Genomic DNA, 24,527 nt, shown 5'->3' with positions numbered 1-24,527 from the left:
TCGGACTGGAAACTTGCAAATGTCACACCAATTTTCAAAAAGGGGGACAAGTCTCATCCAGGAAACTATCGACCAATTAGCCTGACATCTATTGTTTGTAAGTTCATGGAGACTATCATTCGCGACAATATGGTGAAATTCTTCGAAGAAAACAATATAATAAATAATTCGCAACATGGCTTCCGTAGTAAACGTTCGTGTTTGACTAACATACTTGATTTTTTTCACTATATTTTTGAGGTGTTCGATGAAAGCAGATCAGTAGATATCATATATCTGGATTTTCAAAAGGCATTTGATAAGGTCCCCCACCAACGATTGCTCAGCAAACTACTGGCGCACGGTATCTCGGTTAACATTCACAATTGGCTTGCGGACTGGCTCTCTGAGCGGAAACAGAGAGTAGTTCAAACGGTGTTACATCTAACTGGCTCGATGTCAAAAGCGGTGTACCTCAAGGATCAGTGCTTGGCCCCATGCTCTTCTTAATTTATGTTAATGATATCGATGATGGGCTCACTTGCAAAGTATCAAAATTTGCTGATGACACAAAAATTGCTAGTAAAGTAACTGCGATACTCGACGAAGAAGCTTTACAATTAGATATAGATCGACTTGCACGTTGGGCCAATCAATGGCAAATTAAATTTAACGTTGACAAATGTAAAGTGTTGCACATCGGAAAAAATAACAATCGCGTTCGGTACGTAATGAATGGCCAACAACTTTCTGCAGTAAGTAAAGAAAAGGATCTTGGAATCACTATATCAAGCGATTTAAAGCCCGGTCAGCATTGTTCAGAGGTAGTTAAAACTGCAAACAAATTGGTTGGCTTCATCGGACGAGTCTTTAATAATAAATCGGAAAAAGTAATATTAAAACTGTATAATTCGTTGGTTCGACCCCGTCTAGAGTACTGTGTACAGTTTTGGTCTCCCTACTACAGAAAAGACATAGAAAAGTTGGAACGGGTCCAACGAAGAGTAACAAAGATGATTCATAGGTTGATAAATTTGTCATATGAACAAAGGCTTAAAGAAGTAAATTTATTCAGCCTATCAAAACGAAGAATGCGAGGCGATCTAATAGAAGTGTTTAAAATGTTCAAAGGATTCAGTGATATTAATGCGGAAGATTACTTTACAATTGATCGATCAAATAGAACAAGAAGAAATCACAATTTGAAGATAAGTGGTAAAATATTCTCGTCGCACGAAGCTAAACACTTCTTCTTCTTCAATCGAGTTGTTAATGTTTGGAACTCTCTACCTTGTGATGTCGTTGATAGTACAACAGTTACGGCCTTCAAGAATAGATTAGACAAGTGTTTTGAATCCAACCAGCAACTTAGATATTACTCATTGTCGTAATAACGTTAAGTTCTTTCGAATACTGGTGTCCTTGTCCGCTTTTATCGCCCGGTTAGTGGTAGCAGTAATGGTAGTTCTTTCCTCTTTCCTACATAAATTCCATGCAGTTTTTCCATGCTGCATGGTTCTTTTTCCTTTCCTGCCAGCTTTGGCTGGAGGGATGGGGGGGTGGGGAGGAGCCTTCGCCTTTGCTGTCCTTCATCTTCCACCTTTGATTAGATAGTTAGTGTAGCTTGTCACAAACAACCTCGTAAGGACCAGCAGGTCTGCTGTTGTTTGTTCTTCCTTTGTGTTGCTTTGTGTTCCTTTGTGTTCCTCCTCCTTTCTTATTTTCTATGTTTTCTTCCTTCGTTCCTCTCATGCAAATCCTCATCGATAATATTTTTCCTTAGTTCCTCCTCCTCCTATTTTTCCTCTTCTAAATCTTCCCATCTCCTTCCCCTATAATTTGCATGCAAGAGAAAGTATATTAAGGTATGGGTGTATATTGAACAGATGCATTAGTTTTGTCATTGTGTATTTCCATGACAGATAATACTAATAACAATAATAATAATGTTTCACTAGTCTCGTACGTGCACTGAGGGAACCCAGGCCTTCAGAGTACAAGCCAGGGCAGCAAGCAAATTCAACCATCGTGCCAGGGGCCAATTCTGCGGCACTACACCTGACGTCCCAGCCTAACAGTGTGGACATTGAGGGAATGATGACTGATGATGAGACTAATGCACTTGTTCAATACACACTTTTACTTTCATTTACACTTCCTTCTGCTTCCATATTATACAGGAGGAGGAGCTGCTCATAAGGGACTCTGTTGATGTGCTGCCCCAACTTTTATTGCAAGGGTCCGGGTCCATCCCCAGCACTGAGGTACACACTTTGAGATTTTAAACTGTTATTGCCACGTCACTGATGCTTCACGAATTCAAATATACAAGAAAAAGATGAGTGGCAAGCACAACACTCTCTTTCTCTCTCTCTCAGGGGCCTAGACTCAAGCCATTTTTTTCTATCATTTATTTATTTACTTAATACTAATACAAATTTAATCTCTTCACCAAAGTCTGAGTTGGGAAAAGGATTCTCTCTCTCTTTCTCTCATGGAAATACTAATATATTTTGATTTTATGTAAGGGATATGTGTCGTAAGCTTGAAATGCTCTCATTCCTGATGCACCAATTTTAAAGCTTCCCACAGCAGTTTATGTCACTGTTTGGCTGCCCTGGGAACCATCACTGTCTGGCTGGCACTAAGACGATGCTGTCACCGTTAACCCCTTGACTGTGGATTTCCTATAAGAAGACCTCACTTAGCAACAGGAAAGGAACAAAAAGTGGCTGCTACAATTCAATGAAGAAAAATGTAAAGTACTGCACCTTGGGAGGGGATATCCAGCATACCAGTGCCACATGGGAAACACTCCACTATCCACCACAGAGGCAGAGAAAGACCTGGGAGTGTATGTTACCAGGCTACCAGTGAAGGGATATCCAGCACACCAATACCACATGGGAAACACTCCACTATCCACCAAAGAGGCAGAGAAAGACCTGGGAGTGTATGTTACCAGGCTACCAGTGAAGGGATACCCAGCACACCAATACCACATGGGAAACACTCCACTATCCAACAAAGAGGCAGAGAAAGACCTGGGAGTGTATGTTACCAGGCTACCAGTGAAGGGATACCCAGCACACCAATACCACATGGGAAACACTCCACTATCCACCAAAGAGGCAGAGAAAGACCTGGGAGTGTATGTTACCAGGCTACCAGTGAAGGGATATCCAGCATACCAGTGCCACATGGGAAACACTCCACTATCCACCAAAGAGGCAGAGAAAGACCTGGGAGTGTATGTTACCAGGCTACCAGTGAAGGGATATCCAGCACACCAATACCACATGGGAAACACTCCACTATCCACCACAGAGGCAGAGAAAGACCTGGGAGTGTATGTTACCAGGCTACCAGTGAAGGGATACCCAGCACACCAATACCACATGGGAAACACTCCACTATCCATCACAGAGGCAGAGAAAGACTTGGGAGTATATGTTACCAGGCTACCAGTGAAGGGATATCCAGCACACCAATACCACATGGGAAACACTCCACTATCCACCACAGAGGCAGAGAAAGACCTGGGAGTATATGTTATCAGGCTACTAGTGAAGGGATATCCAGCACACCAATACCACATGGGAAACACTCCACTATCCACCATAGAGGCAGAGAAAGACCTGGGAGTGTATGTTATCAGGCTACCAGTGAAGGGATATCCAGCACACCAATACCACATGGGAAACACTCCACTATCCACCACAGAGGCAGAGAAAGACCTGGGAGTATATGTTATCAGGCTACTAGTGAAGGGATATCCAGCACACCAATACCACATGGGAAACACTCCACTATCCACCACAGAGGCAGAGAAAGACCTGGGCGTATATGTTACCAGGCTACCAGTGAAGGGATATCCAGCACACCAATACCACATGGGAAACACTCCACTATCCACCACAGAGGCAGAGAAAGACCTGGGAGTATATGTTATCAGGCTACTAGTGAAAGTCAAATCTGTGCCAATCGCAGCGGACGTGTTAGCAGCGCACTGATTAGGGTGGGTGTCTGCAGCCAGGCATGGGCGGCAGATTGACCTCATGTGTGGACGTGGGAAATTTGTCCACATTGGGTCAAATCTGGCGCCCAAGCCTGGCTGCACACACCTGATCAGTGACCTCCAGTGAATGACATGTTAGGAGCAGCCTGATAGTGACAGTGCAATGCTGAGTGACATAAATCTCTCTCTCTCTCTCTCTCTCTCTCTCTCTCTCTCTCTCTCTCAGCCACAGGCCCCACAGGATGTCACCCCACAGTATGTTTACAAACCCCACAGACACATGAACCCCGGACACATAAATATTCTCTCTCTCTCTCTCTCTCTCGCATTAATGTAAACACAATGTAAGTTAACTGAATAAATATGGAGATACGGAAAGTCTTGTTTGAATGGAGCCGGCACAGAGGAGAGAGAAATATGATGTAAAAATAAGAGAAAAGAAGAAATTTGGAATATATCAGAAGCATGCATAGGACCTGATACTACTATTACTACTACTTCTACAGATATCACTATATTACACAATGGCTGGAAGTGGTGAATGCTGAGCTCTGAGGGTCTGAGTTCAGAGTCCAGTTTCCAACCTTTAATTCTCCCTCTAAAGACAACCCGAAGGAACACGAGAAGGAAGAGAGGAAAGGATCAGAGAGATGGAGTTCATTACATTGAGATCAAAGAGATGGATACATTAAGTCTTATAGGAAAATGGAGAAGGATGATAATTAGTTTTTAAGTGAGAGAAGATTGTCATAAAGGAGATGAAAGCACTGGAGAGATGGAGATACTAATAAGGTTGGTATTCTCAAACACCTCGCATCAACTATTTCCAAAGGCATAAAAGGAGATCAGTCGAGCTCTAAAGGGTGGTATTTTAAGTTCTTGTTACAGAAGAAGGGTCAAACTACCACCAGGGCCATGAAACTACCCCTGGAAATGCCTCCTACAACTCATACGAAAGCCTTGTTGAATCTGTGCGCTTGGGCGCCGAAATGTTAAAAAAATATGATGGTTAGTCTTGTATGAAAATGGAGAAGGGATGAGATGTAATTTTTATGAGAGAATACGAGTGGCATGGAAGTGTTGGATAGAAATGATTTAATCGCGATGGAAGGGAGGAGGCAACTAAGAGGACACAGTAAGAAATTGAGAAAGGGGACTTGTTGAAAGACATGCAGTTTTCCATAGAGGAGTGTGGATACATGGAATGGACTAAGCAAAGACCTTGTTGAGGCGGGCAGTGACCAGAAAATGAAGAAAAAGCTAGACAAATATAGATTGGGAGACAGGACTGACCATGCTTGAGCTGAGGCCCTGTATACTGCAAATAGGTACACACACACACACACACACACACACACACACATACTTTATTTCATATTTGTTTCAGCTGTTCTTCGTGTGAGTCAGAACTTGAGTCCACGCCACCACTAAAGTGTTTTCTCTATTGCAAGTGTCACAGCCTAACTAACATTCCTGAGAGCCACAAGCTACACCTTTCTTTCTTATTTTACTTTTCTTCTTTGTCTTTTCTTAGCACCAGTGTTGTGATGGGATGTTCTTTTTCTCCTTCCTTCTTCATCTCTCACACTTCCTTCCACCCCCGTCAAGTTGAAGGGACCGCCTTTTCATCGCCTCCCCTCAATGTTGTCTGTTTGTCTGTATATCATGTATGTTTTCCGCCGTGACAAAAGTCCGAGTATACAAAAGGTCGCGCGCACTGTTTCGCTGTGAGCTCATTATACATGTTTTTGCCATTCTAAAAATACTAGTGCTTTATGGGACCAGATGGCTCCATGACAGTGTTTGGCTGGGAGGGAGGGAGAGGGAGGGAGAAGTGTTTGTAAGAGTGGAGAGACAGGAAAAAGTAATGATGAAGGCGATTGTTTCCACTAGTGCTTTATGGGACCAGATGGCTCCATGACAGTGTTTGGCTGAGAGAGAGGGAGAGGGAGGGAGAAGTGTTTGTAAGAGTGGAGAGGAAGGAAAGAGTAATGGTGAAGGCGACTGTTTCCTTTGTGTGTCATAATTTGAGCACATGCCAGCACTGTGAAGGAGAGTAAGTGTAATTCCTATTGTAACTGTCACAGCATAAAATTCACAAGGCACAGATTTCTTTCTCTTTCCTTTTTCCTCTTCTTCCTTCTTTCCTCTTGTCCTTGTCCGCTTTTATCGCCCGGTTAGTGGTAGCAGTAATGGTAGTTCTTTCCTCTTTCCTATAAAATTTCCATGCAGTTTTTCCAAGCTGCATGGTTCTTTTTCCTTTCTTGCCAGCTTTGGCTGGAGGGATGGGGGGTGGGAAGGAGCCTTCGCCTTTGCTGTCCTTCATCTTCCACCTTTGATTAGATAGTTAGTGTAGCTTGTCACAAACAGCCTCATAAGGACCAGCAGGTCTGGTGTTGTTTGTTCTTCCTTTGTGTTCTCCTTCAGCAGTGCCACCATTCTGTAGATTAGTAAGTGCTTCTTCTTGTTGTAATTGACTGACTGTTCTCTTCCCTCCATTACTTTGCCTTCCTTCAGCTTCTTCACAGCCCAAAATCACAAGGTACATATTTTTCCTTTCTTCCTCTTCCTTCTTATTCTTCAGCAGTGCCACCATTATAAGGACTATTAAATGCTTCTTCTTGTCGTAACTGTCCATTCCCTTTCCTTCAATCTCTTCATGTGTCTCTTTTGCTGTGTTTCCTATCTTCCATTGTAGCTGCAGATTTCTTTCTCTTTCCTTTTTATCCTCTTCCTCCTTCTACTCCTTCACCAGTGCCACAGAATTCTTCCTCTTTTCATTTTTCCTCCTCCTTCTCCTCTGCCTATAGCACCAGTAGGCTCTCTCGAGGGACCACTTGGAAGACCCCAGTCCGTTCGTGGCACAGGCGAATTTAATTTATAGTGGCTGCTGTGATGTATGACTCTGCTTGGCCCATGCTGCCCCCCGGTGCTCCTCTTGACCGAAGTCGCTGAAGTCAAGGTTGATTGAAGACCTGGGCAGCATGTGGGTAATGTTCCACCACTGGCCGATGGTTAAGAATTGTCAGTGTCTTGCAGAGGGACTTGAGCCTGGGTCCTTGGGGTCATGGCATCCAGGCACCGACCACTCAGCCATCGTCAGTAAGTGTTTTTCTTTGCTCAAACCTGCAGTGTCTTCCTTCTAAGTTCAACACACACAAGCCACACTACACTCCCTCTGTTTTGTCTTCTTTCTCTTCCTTTCACTAGTGCTGTCATTGTGAGGTAAGCATTTCTTCCTGTTCAAACCCTGCAGTGTATCCCTTCTTAAGTTCAACACACACAAGCCACACAACTCCATTTTGTCTTCTTTCTCTTCCTTTCACTAGTGCTGTCATTGTGAGGTAATCATTTCTTCTTGTTCAAACCCTGCAGTGTGTCCCTTCTTAAGTTCAACACACACAAGCCACACTACACTCCCTCTGTTCCACCTTCTTTCTCTTCCTTTCACTAGTGCTGTCACTGTGAGGGGTAACTAGTGTTCTCTTCTTCCTTCATGTTCCATCTGTCGCTGTTCTTCCTCTAAGGTACGGCCACTTCATCGCCTCCCTTCAACTTCTTCTTCTTCCCTCTCTTTTGGGTTTGCTTCCTGTGCCTCATCACATCAGAACTTGAGCCAAAACTGCCATTGTGAGAGGTAACTAGTGTTTTTTTTCATATTCTATCCATCCCTGTTCCTCCTCTAAGGCACGGCAACTTAATAACCTCCCTGCAACTTCTTCTTTTTCCCTCTCCTTCGTGTTTGCTTCCTATGTTTAATCACATCAGTACTTGAGCCAACGCTGCCATTGTGAGGGGTAACTGGTGTTTTTTTCATGTTCTATTCATCCCTGTTCTTCCTCTTAGGTACAGCCACTTCATCGCCTCCCTTCAACTTCTTCTTCTTCCCTCTCCTTCGAGTTTGCTTCCTCTGCTTCCTCACGTCGGTACTTGAGCCAGAACCACCATTCGTGAGGCCATTAAATGCTTCCTCCTGCTTCTCCTGTACAGTTCCTTCCTCTTCCTCCCCAGCCTGAGACACACACACCTCACCTCTCCTTCTCTTTGTACTTAAACCTTCACCGACACCACCGTTCTGAAGGCCAGTGGGTGATTCCTCCTGGTGTGATAATGTGGCGTCTTCCTTCCCAGCCTGAGACACACACACACCACACCTCTCCTTCTCTTTGTCCTTGAGCCCTCACTGACACCACCGTTCTGAAGGCTACTGAGTGACTCCTCCTGGTGTGATAATGTGGCGTCTTCCTTCCCAGCCTGAGACACACACACACCACACCTCTCCTTCTCTTTGTCCTTGAGCCCTCACTGACACCACCGTTCTGAAGGCTACTGAGTGATTCCTCCTGGTGTGATAATGTGGCGTCTTCCTTCCCAGCCTGAGACACACACACCACACATTTCTTTTTCTTCTTTTTCCCTGCAGTGGTGTTGGTGTTGGTGTTGTCTGGCAGGGAGCACGGCACGGCTACAATGGTTCCGTCGGCGCACCGGTCCTTCAACTTGTACTCCTCCAAATACCTGGAAAGTGCCGAGGTGTGAGAATGTGGTTTGGTGAGGGAAAGGATTATGTCTCCCCCTCTTCCCTTTCCAACACTTTTTGTCCCCTCTTATCTCTCTTTCCCTTTCCTCTTCCTTCCTCCTTTATTTTCTACTCTTCCTTTTCCTTCGCTTTCCTTTCCATCACTTTTCATCCACTTCTCTCTCTTTCCCTTCCTTTTCCTTCCTCCCCTTCCCTTCCCTTCTCTCTCTCTTCCCATTCTCTCTCTCTCTCTCTCTCTCTCTCTCTCTCTCTCTCTCTCTCTCTCTCTCTCTCTCTCTCTCTCTCTCTCTCCTTTTCCTTCCTTCCCTTCCCTTCCCTTCTCTCTCTTCCCGTTCCTCTTACTTCCTTTCCTTCCCTTCCCTTTCAATCACCTCTCTCTCTCTCGTCCCTTCCTCCTTCCCTTTCTTCCTTACTCTCCCCTTACTCCCTTTCCTTTATATACTCTTGGGAGGGAGGGAAGGAATGGGGGGGAATGGAGGTGGCCAAAGTCTCCTATCCCTGTGGCTCTGTCAGTGGCGTCGTGGGGTTGTTGGCGCCCGGGGGCAAAGTCTATTATGGCGCCCCCAAAGGGGTGAAGGGCTCTTTTCATTTGAGTGTACTAATCTTGGCAGGAAATGTTGGCCTTTAATATTTCAGATATACTGTGTTGAAAACAAAGCATTCTAATTTGCATAATAATATTCTGGAATGATAGAACACAAACCGAATTCGCAAACTAAAATAGTTTATTTTATTAATAATAGATATAATTAATTAATTATATTAATTATTAGCCCTAATAAATAAATTCCAAAATGTTGATAAGATAAATAAAATGTAGACTATAGTAAGGCATCACAGCAACCAGTAACTCTTAATAACCAAAGACAAATGGCAAATTAAACAGATATGACTAAAATAGGAGATAAACTTTAGTAAAAACAGGGGCTAAGAAAATCATAAAAATGTACAAATTGTTGCCGGTATAGAAGTTAATATTAGAAAAAAATGTATTTTGTGGAAAGACTGAATAGTTATAATGCCTGGAAAGAAATCTGATAAGAACAAAGATGAATTAGTTCACTAATTATAAACCTTACTTTTCTTTAGAGAATGTTTTAGCATGTGGCAAACTAATGAACACAAAAAGATTAAAGTGCTGGATGCTTTGGGTCAACAATATGCAAGGAAATAAAACGGTATAAAGCTTTAAAGGGTAAAGGTAATTAGACAGATATTGATAACAGAAAACCAAACCAAAGAAAAGGGTTGACAATGAATTGAAGGATATCAAGTACTGATGCACGACACAATGTATTTATCTTTCTAGCTTTTACAGCTGAAAATTTATCTACCACGTCATCAAAGTTTATTTTGTCTGCGATCTCTTGCTCTACACTTAGTAGAGTTAAGGCCGACAACCTTTCTTGCCCCATAGACGTTCCAAGGTACGACAAGATAAGTTTCAGTTTACTAAATGATCGCTCACAACTAGCAATTAATACTGCAATGGTCAGCAGTATCTAAGGCCAACCCGAGGGTTTGGGAAAACACTTTCATCCCCATATTGTACAATGAAACAAAGTAATTCCTGTGTGTTAGTGATCAGAACATCATCTCGTGTCTTAAGCAGCATTCTGCAATCTACAATTTCACTGAACAGTTCCAAGCCATCTAGGTCAGTGTCACAGAAACTTGCCACATCAACGCACCTTTCTGTGATGTATGCTTCATTGGTTGTAGATAGCAACTCCTTAATATCCAAAAGAAAGCCAAACTTTGAATCCAAGCTAAGCAATCTGATGAACCGTTCGCCCATTTCATTATGCATTCTGTCAATAGTACCTTTTAGCAGACGTTGCATCTCATTTTCTGCTGAGAGGTCTGCATCATCACCAGTTTCACCAGGCAATTTTTTCTTCACTCTACGTCGTCTGTCAATTCTTACATCCCAAGCATGACAGAGCTCCTTTGCTTTTTTGATAGATGTCTGGCAGATCTCCTCCCGATTAGCAAGGAAATAAACTTGCAACGCCTGGATATCTTGTGCTGCCTCATGGAAATTCATTTTTGGATCCTGCAGTCGCTTCTGGACTCTGTCAATCTTGGTAAATAAAATGTTCCAGAAACTTAGTGCAGCAAAGAAATCAAATGCCAAAATTCTGCTCAACAGCTGTGTTGCTTCACTTCTGGTATCTGTTGTCTCCTTCAAATCACTTCCCATGGCCTCTAAAAGTTGGACCAAATCCCCCACATTTTCATGTATGGGTCAAACTGCATCAGCTCTAGCACTCCATCCAGCGTGTTTCAGATTCAGCTTTCACAGATATAGGTAAATTCTTCTTCAGTGTCTCCCATCGATAGGTCGACCTTGAAAAGAAAACATACACTGCCTGCACAGTTCCAGAAAATGTGACCATCACCACCTCATGACTAGCGGAATGAACCCCAGCCAAATTTAATGAGTGGTTGTCACAGTTCACATATATTGCTTTAGGGTTCACTGTAACAAGTCTTTGTTGTACTCCTTATTTGTGTCCAGACATGACAGCAGCATAGTCATGACACTGAGAACGAGAGTCTTCAAAAGGCAAGTGATCTTTCTCCAGCTGCTGCATTGTTACATTTACAGTACTTGCTGCATCCTTTTGGTGTACTTGAATAAGTCCAAGGAAACTTTCTTTCACACAAACTGTTTTTCTTCATAGTTTATCTCCACATATCTTATGATCTCTGACATTTGTTCCCTGTGTGCAGCGTCTGGAGTTGAATCAAGCATTATACCGTAATACTCAGCTCTTCGGATGCCACTCAGTAAAGTGCTTCCAGCAGTAGATGCAATAATCTGGATGAATTCATTGTGGACTTCAGCAGACAAATATGAAGGGGACCTTGGATTTTGACAGACATAGTCCAGATGGTTTTTCATGACAGGATCAAACTCTACAATTAGTTTTAAAAGGCCTCTGAAATTTCCAATATTATTTTCATCTGTTTCAGTGCAGGTTATATTCTCTCTGTGACCTCTCAGTGCTAAATTTTGTTTGGGCAGATATCTAATACAGTGCAGAATTCTCTTGAGGGTTTGTCGCCACTATTCCTTCTCTGTGGCAATGTGCCCTTGAAGCTGTTTGTCAATTAGTCCTTCCTTTTCAACAAGGCGCCTTTCCATTTCCTTCCATCAGGTGAAAGAATCACGATGTCTCTGACTATTTTCATGTGCAATGATTTTTTCTGGCTCTTTCCAACTGCTAAAACCTCCCTCTAGCTCTAGGGAAGAACAGTGGCTGGCAGTCTCTGTCGAGGGAAACAGTAGGCACGAGAAGCAAAACACTGCACTTTTGACAGCTGAATAGACTAACCAAGACCAAAGCACTTCTCCTTTTCTTTTGCCAAGGCATTTTTGAACCGTGCTGTAGTCACTGACCGCTTGTTTTTAACTGCCAATGCCCCGGACATATACTGGAAAAAACTTGAGCCTCTCATTAAAATTTCTGTCTGCAATGCATCTGATATAGTCACTTTCCTAGACATGTCAAATTTGAGAAATCCAACATCTTGATGCTCAATAACGTATAGTATTTTCTTCATTGCCACACCCAATTCGTCCTGTTGGATCACACCTGACGGTACATCCACTTGGGAGGAAACTGAAGATTTTTGCTTGTTTGTCTTAGGAGGAGGAGGAGGAGGAGGAGTGTGTGTGTGTGTGTGTGTGTGTGTGTGTGTGTGTGTGTGTGTGTGTGTGTGTGTGTGTGTGTGTGTGTCTGTGTGTGTGTGTGTGGGTGTTTGTTAAGGCAAAATCCGTGCCAATCTCAGTGGATGAGTTACATTTGTGGGTGTTTGTTAAGGCAAAATCCGTGCCAATCTCAGTGGATGGGTTACATTTGTGGGTGTTTGTTAAGGCAAAATCCGTGCCAATCTCAGCGGACGGGTTACATTTGTGGGTGTTTGTTAAGGCAAAATCCGTGCCAATCTCAGTGGACGGGTTACATTTGTGGGTGTTTATTAAGGCGAAATCCGTGCCAATCTCAGCGGATGGGTTACATTTGTGGGTGTTTGTTAAGGCAAAATCCGTGTCAATCTCAGTGGATGGGTTACATTTGTGGGTGTTTGTTAAGGCAAAATCCGTGCCAATCTCAGTGGACGGGTTACATTTGTGGGTGTTTGTTAAGGCAAAATCCGTGCCAGTCTCAGTGGACGGGTTACATTTGTGGGTGTTTGTTAAGTCTTGTGTTTCTGCAAGCACCACTGCCACTTCAGTCATAAAAAAAATCTGTAATCCTTCAACAGAACACATCACTGTTTGTAGGTTTGACCACTCATGAGAGCAAATGTAACTGAAAAAAAGTAGTGTGTCTCACCAATAGCATTTAATTGGTGTCTGAAAAATGGCATTATTTAAGTGATCTTGAAATACATACCCATATAAGGGGCTGATTGCTGCCTCCATCCCAGAAACTTCACCCAGTTTTCCCATTTACAACTTTCCTAGCACCAGATTTGTTTTGCTGAAATAATAGACTTTTGACTGATTTGTCATGAGTAATATAAAACACCTTAGCCCCTTGACTATGGATTTCCTACCAGAAGACATCACCAAGCTACGGGAATGGGACAAAAAGTGGCTGCTACAATTCAATATGAAGAAAATGTAAAGTCCTGCACCTTGGGAGGGGATATCCAGCACACCAATACCACATGGGAAACACTCCACTATCCACCACAGAGGCAGAGAAAGACCTGGGACTATATGTTACCAGGCTACCAGTGAAGGGATATCCAGCACACCAATACCACATGGGAAACACTCCACTATCCACCACAGAGGCAGAGAAAGACCTGGGACTATATGTTACCAGGCTACCCGTGAAGGGATATCCAGCACACCAATACCACATGAGAAACACTCCACTATCCACCACAGAGGCAGAGAAAGACCTGGGACTATATGTTACCAGGCTACCAGTGAAGGGATATCCAGCACACCAATACCACATGAGAAACACTCCACTATCCACCACAGAGGCAGAGAAAGACCTGGGACTATATGTTACCAGGCTACCAGTGAAGGCCAAATCCATGACCATCACAGCGGACGGGTTAAGCTAAACTTGATAAACTGAGATTTGGAGACAGGACCCCATGTGTATCATGTATCTCACAACTAAGTAAATACAACTAGGTATGTACACCATTTAAAACCACAGAGCAGAGTACACCTTAGCCCGGCGACATCATTCTTTTATTTTGTGAGTGTTTCTCGCGGCAGAATAAGTGAGCATTTACACCTTTAACTTTCTGGTAATCATCGATGAGTCACTGTTGAGGAAAAAGTTAATGGATAAACATAATCCAGCGGAGAGGGAGAGAGGGAAGTGGAGAGGGAGACGGAAGTGGAGAGGGAGAGAGGTGAGGGAGAGAAAAGAAAGTGGGGAGAGAGAGGGAAGTGGGGAGGGAGAGAGAAGAAAGTGGGGAGGGAGAGAGGAAGGGAGGGAGAGAGATGGAAGTGGGGAGGGAGAGAGGGAGATGGGGAAGGAAAGAAGGAAGTGGGGAGATAAAATGGAAAGTAGGGAGGGAGGGAGTGAAGTGGGGAGGGAGAGAGGGAGGAAGGGAGGGAGAGAGAGGGAAGTGGGGAGGGAGAGAGGGAACTGGGCAGGGAGAGAGGGAAGAGGGGAGGGAGAGAGAGGGAACTGGGCAGGGAGTGTGAGAGAGAGAGCTTGGGCAGTAGTAGTAGTAGTAGTAGTAGTAGTAGTAGTAGTAGTAGTAGTAGTAGTAGTAGTATAGTGAATCCACGAGGAACTGGCGGATTGGGGGGTTTCTGCGGGGGTCTCTCCTCCCGTACCACACTGCCACATCTCTTGTCTCCAATTGTGGGATTAGAGTCAAGGTGTTAAGTGGACCACCATTACCCTCCCTTCATTTCCTCCTCCTCCTCCTCCTCCTCTCTCTCTCTCTCTCTCTCTCTCTCTCTCTCTCTCTCTCTCTCTCTCTCTCTCTCTCTCTCTCTCTCTCTCTCTCTCTCTCTCTCTCTCTCTCTCTCTCTCTCTGTGGCAGGAGAGCACCTTCCTGGTGGGTGACTCCATGATTCGCCAGCAGGTCGTTGAGTTCTGCGGCAGAGTTCCTCGTCGAAGACGGAACTATTGCTATCCTGGTGCTGGGATCGACGACATAACTGCTGCTCTTGAGGAGATCTCCCCCCAGGCTACTAATGATTCACTGTTTGTTATTCACACAGGTACGAACGACATCACCACGACCCGGTCTGATGAACTCCTGGAGAAGTACCGTAGGCTCATCCAGCAGTATAAGACTAAATCCCCTAACATTTTGATTTCAGGAGTTCTACCACGGACTTGGGCGGAGAGCGACTTTTTCAGTAAGGCCTTCAGCCTAAACAACCGCTTACAGACTCTTTGCAGGGAGCTTGACGTGGAGTTCCTCAACACATGGGACAATTTCTATGGACAAAATGAGCTCTTTCACAGGGACGGATTGCACCTTTCTCCCATCGGGGCAGCCAGACTCGGAAGGCTCCTCAACGAAGCAGTGCGTGTCATCCGAACAAAAAACGAGTCACGGCCACGTCCCTCCACCCCACCCGTGTAAATAGACGCCGTGCATCGCAACAAACCCGTAACCGTGATCCGCAAGTACCACCACCTCTATTACTAAGCCTCTAGATAACTTAAAATCCTTAGTTTCAATGCGCGTAGCCTAAGAAACAAATTTGATGAACTGAGATGTCTTGCTTTAACAGAAAATTTTGACATAATTGCTATAACCGAAACATTTATCGACACCACAAATATTGATTTAAGTTCCGAATACAACATAGATGGCTACAGACTCTTCAACAAAGATCGTGTAAACCGTAGAGGCGGTGGCGTCGCCCTTTATGTCAAAAGCTATTTGCAACCCACTGACAAAACACCGGGAAACAGTAACGTTGAACATTTGTACGTGCGAGTAAACATTGCAAAAGTCAACTTAAATATATCTGTCACCTACAGACCTCCCGGGCAATCACTCGATGACGACCTTGAAATGTACAGCGTCTTAAGGCAGTCACTTAATAACAGCGACTCACTGATATTAGGAGACTTTAACCTCCCCATATCGACTGGGCGACACTGTCAGGTACAGAAGGCGAGTCACATAGAATGATCGAATTTCTAGAAGAAAATTATCTAAGCCAAATGGTTTCTGAGCCAACTCGACAAAATAATATACTCGATCTTGTTATAACGACCCAAGATAACCTAATCAGTAGTGTCACGGTAGGAGAACACCTCGGTTCTTGCGATCATAAATTAGTGCGCGTCGACATTAAAGCTCAATCATCAGTGACTGAAAATAAAGTAAAGGTGCCCAATTTCAAAAGAGCTAACTTCGTAGAAATCCGACAAAAACTAACAGAAATACAACTATCAGATGATGGCAACGTAGAGGAAGCCTGGCTAAGCCTTAAAAATCACTTACTCACTCAGCAGAACACATTCGTCCCCTTGTGCGATAAGCGAATTAACACTAATAAAAGCCCACCGTGGTTTAATAGCGAAATTAAACAATCAGTCAATGAGAGAAAATTGTTTTACAGGTTAAAGAAAGAACAAAGCACGCCCGAAAACATTAGACATTATAATGATGCCAGGCGACGAGTAAAAAGACTAGTAGGTCAGGCAAAGCGTAGATACGAAGAAAATATTGCAGCCAACTGTAAAAATAATCCGAAATCTTTCTTCAGTTACATAAACAACAGAAAGGCGATCAAAAGTGGTATTGGACCTTTAACAAACAGCGACGGTGCACTAGTGACTGACAGCCAACACATTGCAAACCTCTTAAACAATTACTTTTCCTCGGTGTTTAATACTAACAGTCTTCCTCTCGCTACCACCAACACCAGTACTATTGTAAATCTCGAGCATGCATTGCCTAATTTTGAAATAACAACCGATGAAGTCCTTAAAGCTCTCCATTCACTGAAAACAAATAAAAGTCCTGGACCTGACAAAGTATATCCAACTCTGCTGAAAGAAACAAAGAGCGAAATACTCTCCTCCCTCACAACCGTATTCAATATGTCCTTGCGACAAGGCATCGTCCCTTCAGATTGGAAAAAGGCTAACGTGACACCGATTTTCAAGAAAGGAGACAAAAAAGTACCAGGTAATTACAGGCCCATTAGTCTAACTTCGGTTGTAGGTAAGCTACTTGAGGGCATAATTAGAGACAAAATTGTGAATTACCTTGAAAGCCACTCATTGATTGGGGACTCACAACATGGCTTCCGAAACAAAAGATCCTGCCTATCAAACCTATTAACCTTTTATAACGACCTCTTCACTGTTTATGACGTAACCAAATCACTGGACGTAGTCTATCTTGATTTCCAGAAAGCGTTTGATAAAGTCCCGCATCATAAATTACTTTACAAATTAAAGCAAATAGGTATTGACGGTCAAGTAAACCAATGGATCGCGAATTGGTTGAGCAACAGACAACAAAGAGTAGTGATTGACGGATTTAACTCAGAGTGGGCGCCTGTCACTAGTGGCGTCCCTCAGGGCTCGGTCCTTGGCCCAGTGCTCTTCATTATTTACATCAACGACGTGGATGTTGGACTCAATAACCGCATTAGTAAATTTGCAGACGACACAAAGATTGGCAACTCGGTTCTCACTGACGAAGACAGGCAAAGCCTCCAAGAGGATTTGCACACAATTTAAACGTGGTCGGATATATGGGAGATGCCCTTTAACGTAGACAAGTGCCAGGTCCTTCAAGTTGGAACGAGGAATAAGAAGTTCGAATACGAAATGCGCGGCGTTAAACTCAAAAGCGTTCAATGCGTCAAAGACTTGGGGGTCAAAATTGCGTCAAACCTCAAATTCTCACAGCAATGCATCGATGCAGCAAATAAAGCGAACAGAATGTTGGGCTTCATTAAAATAAACTTTGTATTCAAGAATAAAGATGTAATACTCCCGCTCTACAACAGTTTAGTCAGACCCCACTTGGAATATGCGGTACAGTTTTGGTCTCCCCACCATGCAAAGCATATTGCTAAATTAGAAGGTGTTCAGCGTCGGGCAACGAAAATGATCCCTTCCTTGCGCAACAAATCCTACGAAGAAAGGCTTTCTACCCTTAACATGTTCTCTCTTGAGAAACGTCGCCTCCGAGGAAAACTGATCGAATGTTTTAAAATACTTAATGGTTTCACGAATGTAGACAGATCAACATTGTTTATGATCGATGACACTTTGCGCACGAGGAACAATGGCGTAAAACTCAGATGTAGACAAGTAAATTCAGACTGCACCAAATTTTTCTTCACCAACGTTGTAGTGCGAGAATGGAATAAGCTTCCACCGTCAGTGGTCCAGTGTAACACGATTGACTCCTTCAAAAATAAGCTCGACCGTCACTTCCTTCAACTTAATATCAACTAGAGTAGAAATGCAACGTTTTGGAGTCTTCTGATTAATGTAAAATCACTTAGGTTTAAGGACAGACCACCAAGTCTGGACCATGGGGTCTGTGTGGTCTGATTTTCTATGTAAATCTATGTAAATCTCTCTCTCTCTCTCTCTCTCTCTGAAAGAAAGAAAAAGGCCTAGAAGGTGGGCGTGAATGGTATAAATTCTTGAGGGGTGAGAGTGTGACTGATAGTGAAACCGTGGAGTGCCTAAAAGTAAATGGTGAGGATATCAGGAACACAGATTGAATGAAAGAGTGTATAAAAGGTTTCTGGGAAGAGATTGGAGGGTTGGGTGAAGTTTTTGAGGTGAGAGAGGGATGTGTAACGCTTGAGAGGAAGGATGCGGACGAGCTGAATGAGAGAATTTGCAGAGAGGAAGTCGAGGTATGTTTGAAGAAGCAGAAGAATTGCAAGGCAGCAGGGCTGGATGAGATCCCGTATGAATTGTATAAGAATGGAGGTGAGGTGGTGATAGACAGGATGACTGAGCTATTCAACTGTGTATGGGAGAATGAGAGAGTGCCTCGGGAATGGAACGAATGCAGAGTGACTCTGATACACAAGGGAGGACATAAGAGTAAGAAAGACCTGAAGAATTATAGGCCGATAGCCCTGGCGAATACGGTGGGAAAGATTTTCTGTGCTGTGTTGAATGAAAGGCTGTGTAAGTGGATTGAAAGAGAGAGAGTGCTGGGTGAGGAGCAGAATGGTTTTCGCACAGACAGGAGAGCAGAGGACAATATGTATGTGGTAAATGAGATGATAGAGAGGAAAAGGAAGAATGGAAGTCCGTTGTATCTTGGGTTTCTTGATATTGAGAAAGCGTATGATAGAGTGAACAGGGAGGTGATGTGCAAGGTACTGGAGAAAGTAGGTTTGAGTGATAAGATAGTGCGAATCATTAGGAGCATGTATGTGGATACAAGAGCCAGGTATAGGTTAGGAGCATTAGAGACAGAGTGGGTGAGGAGTGAAAGAGGTGTTAGGCAGGGCTGCATCCTGTCTCCAACTCTCTTCAGTCTGTACACTGAGGAGTTGGCAGCCAGGATGAGGAGAAAGAATGCAGGAGTAAAAGTGGGAGAAGACAGGGTAAGTGTGCTTCTATATGCAGATGATGTGGTAGTCATGAGTGAGTCAGCGGAGGAACTGCAGGAACTATTAGATGTGGTGAATGAGTATGGGAGAGATTTTGGAGTGAAATATAGTAGTGAGAAAAGTCAGATAATGGTTGTGAATGGGGCAGAAGATGAGAGAAATAGGACCTGGAGGCTAGGAGACACAGAGCTAGGGCAAACAGATGCATACAAGTACCTGGGTGTATGGATGAGTCCGAGAGGATGTGAAAGGACAAAGAATGAGAAGATTAGCCTAGTTAATCAATGGGTGGGCTGTCTGGGAAGTGCAGCAAGAATGAGAGCATGTAAGTATGATGTGCTGAGAGAGGTGTGGAAGAGTGTAGCAGTGCCGAGTGTGATGTATGGGATGGAGGTGATTACATGGAGTGAGTTGGAAATGGATAAATTGGAAGTAGGGCAAAATAGGATCGGTAGGTTAGCTTTGAATGCACCAAGGTATGCAGCGGTGGAAGCATTGAGGGGTGATATGGGGTGGAGTACCTTTAGGGAAAGATTTAGGAAGGCTACCCTTAGATACAAAGTCAGACTGGAACGAATGGATGACGCGAGATTGGCACGGAAGGTCTACTTGTGGAGTGTGCATGAGAGCAAATGGATTAAAAACTGCATGAGAATGGTTGGTGACAGTGGTATGCGAGTCAGGTGGGTGAGCAGAGAGGAAGGGAGGCGTTTCTTTGAATGGAAGGTGACTGACAGAAATAGTGAGGGTCTAGAATGGAATGTGAGAAAGTGGAAGAAAGAGATAGACAGTGCAGTGAAAAGTGACGGTCTGAGGAGGTGGAAGCATGTGATGGAGCGAAAGACTACTTTGGAGTGGTACAGGGAAAAGGAAGCCCCGCAGTGTGTCAGCTGGTATGATGGAAGCCTGGGTGGTGATCTTCTCTTCCAAGCTCGAGCGCAGTGTATGAATGTGAATGCAAGAAACTACAGGTGGTCTGAGTCCCGCAGCAAAGTGTGTCAGATGTGTGACAGGGGTGTGGATGAAACTGTCGTGCATGTGATACTGGTGTGTGGGAGGTACCGGAGAGAAAGGACGGAGATGATGAGGGTGGCACTGAGTGAGATGGGCAGGGATGTGAATGGGAGGATTGCAAGAACGGAGAGGGAATGGATGCTGCTGCTGCTGGGACTGAGTGATGAAGCAAATGATAGAATTATAGAAGCCATGAAGGGTTTTCTGGAAATGATGTGGTGTGCAAGAAATAGGGAATTGGAAGATTTGTAATGGATACTGCTTGTGTTGTTTTATTTTTACAGGGTGTGCCGATATGAAGGCCTGACTCTCCAACGGGTCACCTGTACAGTAAGAGCAAGAGCTCTCTCTCTCTCTCTCTCTCTCTCTCTCTCTCTCTCTCTCTCTCTCTCTCTCTCTCTCTCTCTCTCTCTCTCTCTCTCTCTCTCTCTCTCTCTCTCTCTCTCTCTTCTTCGGGGACGAGAATACAGGCTGTCTTGGTGAGCTGTTCGTCACGTACTCATGATCCAGTTTGGCGCAGACTCTTTCAATAGTTCTTTCACTAACATTAGTGGCTCTTGCTGTTCTTGCAGTTACTCTTGTGAGTGGTATGATAAATCCTCTGTTGTTTTTTTCGTCTAAAAAGTACTTGTTTACATTGTAAATGAGTTCTTTCTCGCGGCTGTGCAGCCAAGGACGTGGAGAGGCAGGGAGAGGGAGGGAGGGGAGAGGCAGAGGCGGGAGCGGGCCACCCATGGGCCCACCAGCTGACCCTTCCATGACCTTGAGAGAAGTGACCTGGGCTCTGGATGTGTAGAATGACAACGCTGGAATACAACCCTGTCAAGTGTCGTGGTATTTATACAAAATATTTGTTATTATCTTAAAAACGAAACAATCTCAACGCTATATGACTTTACTGGATTATCCAGTTATTTAATTAAATTCATTTAAAGGTAGTAAATAGCTGGCATATGAGAGGAAGCGAGAAGTGTTGAGAGTGTGTGGCATGGTGCGGGGCGGGGCTGACCCGCACCTCTCACCCCCCATCTGCCAGCTCCTCCTGGATTGACTATAGTAGTAGAAAGTAGTATCGAAGAGTGGAGGTTGGGTAGGGAGTGTGGGGGGCAGCAGGAGCAGGAAAGGGGATGACAGAGGAAGGGGTTGGGTTTTAAATAACAACTCTACAGCATGTCACAATCCACTGCCTCCAGAACAACAAGCCAAGCCACCAAAACTCTGTGCACCTCACCACTAAAGTTATGATTTCGTTGTGGTCTAGGAAGTCCTCAGAAGTTAGCATGCCTCTACTACACACACACACACACACACACACACACACACACACACACACACACACACACACACACACACACACACACACAGCCTTAGTGATGGAACACGGGCGTCTTGTGCTGGACTGAACTCTAGTGGTGAGGTACAGAGGGTTGTATTGAAGGTAAGGCATCATGACATATTCTAAATCTTATTGTAGAGCGACATCACTCCAGCAATGTTATCACTTCCATCCCATAGCTTGTCCAAATCTACTTCCCTTCCTCTCCCTCTCTCTCAGCCATCCCATCTACTACTACTACTTTTTTATTTACAATAAAGGAAACAGCTTAGGGGCAAAAGAAAGAAAACAATAATGAAAAAAAGCCAACCAATCACTGCTCCTATAAAAAAGTTGAGGAGTGGCCAAAATAAATCAATTTACTATTACTACTACTACTACTACTACTACTACTACTACTACTACTACACAGCACTCACCCGTCCAGTCTTGAGGTGAGCTGCTTGGCCAGGAAGGGAGAGTGTGGATGGGGCAGCCGTGGCCACCCTCGCTGTGCTGGCCTCTGCCCTGCCTGACGATGGCCTGCCCTGTATGCTGGGGCCATGGCCATCCTTGTGCCTCAGCCCCACACACCCTGAGGAGAGGAGGGCAGTGTGTGAGGGGGAGTTGCTCACAAAGAGACTGCTGGGGGAGTGGACCGGGCCTGACTGTTGGCTGTGTGAAGGGTACAGGCAGGAGGAAAGGGAGGGAGAGAAGTAAGGAGAGAGGGAGGGAAAAGATGGGAGGGAGAGAGGAAAGTGGGAGGGAGAGAAGGAAGTAAGGAGAGAGAGAAAAATAGAAGGGAAAGAAAGTGGGGAAGAGAGAGAGAGAGAGAGAGAGAGAGAGAGAGAGAGAGAGAGAGAGAGAGAGAGAGAGAGAGAGAGAGAGAGAGAGAGAGAGAGAGAGAGAGAGAGAGAGAGAGAGAGTTGACAATGTAATTTTTTTTGTTTGTTTTATTGTTTTAACAATAAAGGAAGGAGATCAAGGACAACAACAACAAAAAGAAAGTGTATAAAAAGCCCACTAATCGCTGTTCCTATAAAAGAGAGAAGTACAGACTATAGTCCAACCAAATTGTGGAGTCCATTTGGGCGCAGGCTCCCGCGGGTCCTTTCCTCCCTCTGCTCTGCCACACAGTGCCAACACCTGTCTCTTCCTCTCACATGTAAGGTAAAGGTAACATAGGAGAGGAAGGGACGGGTGTTGGGACTGTGTGGCAGAGCGGAGGGGAGAAATGGACCCGCGGGAGCCTCCGCCCAAACGGACCCGACAATTTGGTTGGACTATAGGGATGTACCGACACCAAAATTTTGACCGATACCGATACCCCAATATTTGACCGATACCGATACCCCAATATTTGACCGATACCGATACCCCAATATTTGACCGATACCGATACCTGTGCACTGATTAAATTTTTATACAACTCCAGCCGCTAAAGGGCAACATCAAATGTTAAGAAAAAAAGACCCACTACTCGTTGCTCCACCATAGAAGGGAAGTGTTAACACACACCCCCATGAGTTTCGACAAGGAGCGAGAGAGGAGGCGCCTCATGAGGTCTACTTGACTCAACTAGGTTAGCTTTACTAATTGCCACACATTTAGGCAGAAGACTGTGAAGAGATCCCCAGACCCTGGCAGCGTGCTCCGCTGCGGAGCGACCGTCTGACCGACTGAGACAGCCAATTGAGGCGCCGAAGCTACTAAACCTGTATTGTACGCGTCCGCGGTGCCAAAGGCTACACTGTATACTAAGTATTATACACAGTACCCTCTTGAGTTTCGCGCTTGCTTCATTCCGAAGGTATGGCGCTAAATTCAAGGATCGCGAAACTCGAGGTATTGAAATCCATGTAAGAGCGCTCATTGGTTACGACCTGTGGAAACTAATGCCTTTTTTTTTTTTTTTTTTTTTACTTTACTCCCTTGTTATCACAATTTTTTCGACTTTACTCCCTTGTTATCTCAAAATACGTACCTTGGTAATAGGCAGAAAATTGGAAGTGAGAACAGGTTGTTTTAAGCCGCAGTTGAAGGCGGCTGTCTCACAATTGGCTGGCAGTTCTGAAATTCTGAATACACGCTTGTGATCCACGTGGTGTCGTCTGCTAAAGTAAGGGTGGTCGCTCGCGGTCACCCGTGGGACAGTTGGACAAACCTATATTTTTCTGGTAGTTTTCTGTGTTATGAAATAATCTGGTAACTCTTTATGTTAAAAATCATTAAATCACTCATATCATGATTGACTTTTCAATGCCTATTGAATGTAAACTGCTGCCGCTGCCGCAAAATAGCTCCCAGAGAGGCTCAACTTGCTTACTGTTTCCATATTTCCCTCACCGCTCACAAAGATCACAAGCAGACAGACTAGAACAAAACCAGGCAAATTAATACTTTTAATGCTGTGTATTCCCACAGCGCGCATGTGTGGTGGACAGCAGAATGACTAATTTCATCGGGGAGATATTTCTCGCAACACCGGCCAGTGTAGTGGACGTTCTTCTTCTTCTTTTGACCTGTAATGCTTTGTATCACTTCCTAGGTCCTCCTTCTCCACAACATGCACTTGGGGCCGCTTTGACAGTCATTTTGTTTGCTTTGGTCGTTAACAATGGTGGCGATCGCCGCTATGGTATTTCCACGTGAAACTGGTCAATGGGTAGTGGTGGCTCCAGGGTTAGCCCAGCCCCGCACTAACCAAACACTTTCAACATCTCTCGCTGCGTGTGCAGCCGCCACTACCCCGTCGGCCAGTTTCACGTGAAATACTAAGCGACGTCACAACATTACCAGATTGTCGTACTCAGCCGATTATATTTCCCGACATCTTACCCCTAAACTGTCTTCTGGGCTCCAATAACGAAACTCATTTATAGTTATCATTAAGAGTTAGAACTTGATGTTTCCTGGCAATAGTTAGGCGTCAGAAACCGATAAATACTATGCTTGAGTACAACAGTCTGGCAACGGTGAGCGGCGATCGCCGCCATTGGTAACGATCAAAACAAACAAGTGAATGTGGAAGCAGCCCTAAGTTACCTAAGAGTGCGCACTTATACACTTCACCCTGAGCTTAGGTGTTTTCTATCCTTTT

The 24,527-nt window shown here is 44.4% G+C and overlaps 2 protein-coding genes across 3 annotated transcripts in view; both read right to left on the bottom strand.

Annotated features, from left to right (window-relative positions):
• Positions 1 to 586: 586 nt before the first annotated feature.
• LOC126993064 (uncharacterized) lies at positions 587 to 5,218 on the bottom strand. Its single transcript, XM_050851893.1, has 3 exons — positions 3,420 to 5,218; positions 3,024 to 3,320; positions 587 to 2,825 (listed from the first exon to the last, which is right to left on the bottom strand). The coding sequence occupies exons 1-3, from the start codon at positions 4,064 to 4,066 to the stop codon at positions 2,684 to 2,686; spliced, it is 1,086 nt and encodes a 361-aa protein (XP_050707850.1). The 5' UTR covers positions 4,067 to 5,218; the 3' UTR covers positions 587 to 2,683.
• A 134-nt stretch (positions 5,219 to 5,352) lies between these two features.
• LOC126993065 (uncharacterized) overlaps positions 5,353 to 24,527 on the bottom strand; it is a 32,566-nt gene continuing 13,391 nt past the window's right edge. For both annotated transcript variants that reach the window (XM_050851895.1, XM_050851894.1), the window contains exons 3-4: positions 21,868 to 22,022; positions 5,353 to 8,515 (exon numbers count right to left, since the gene is read on the bottom strand). In XM_050851895.1, the coding sequence (XP_050707852.1) occupies positions 8,324 to 8,515; positions 21,868 to 22,022 (347 nt within the window). In that variant the 3' untranslated portion in view covers positions 5,353 to 8,323. The remainder of the gene's footprint in view (positions 8,516 to 21,867; positions 22,023 to 24,527) is intronic.

Source organism: Eriocheir sinensis, unplaced genomic scaffold (genome assembly GCF_024679095.1).
Source record: "Eriocheir sinensis breed Jianghai 21 unplaced genomic scaffold, ASM2467909v1 Scaffold550, whole genome shotgun sequence".
Taxonomy (NCBI): domain Eukaryota; kingdom Metazoa; phylum Arthropoda; class Malacostraca; order Decapoda; family Varunidae; genus Eriocheir; species Eriocheir sinensis.
This window is presented reverse-complemented; position numbering and strand designations above follow the sequence as displayed.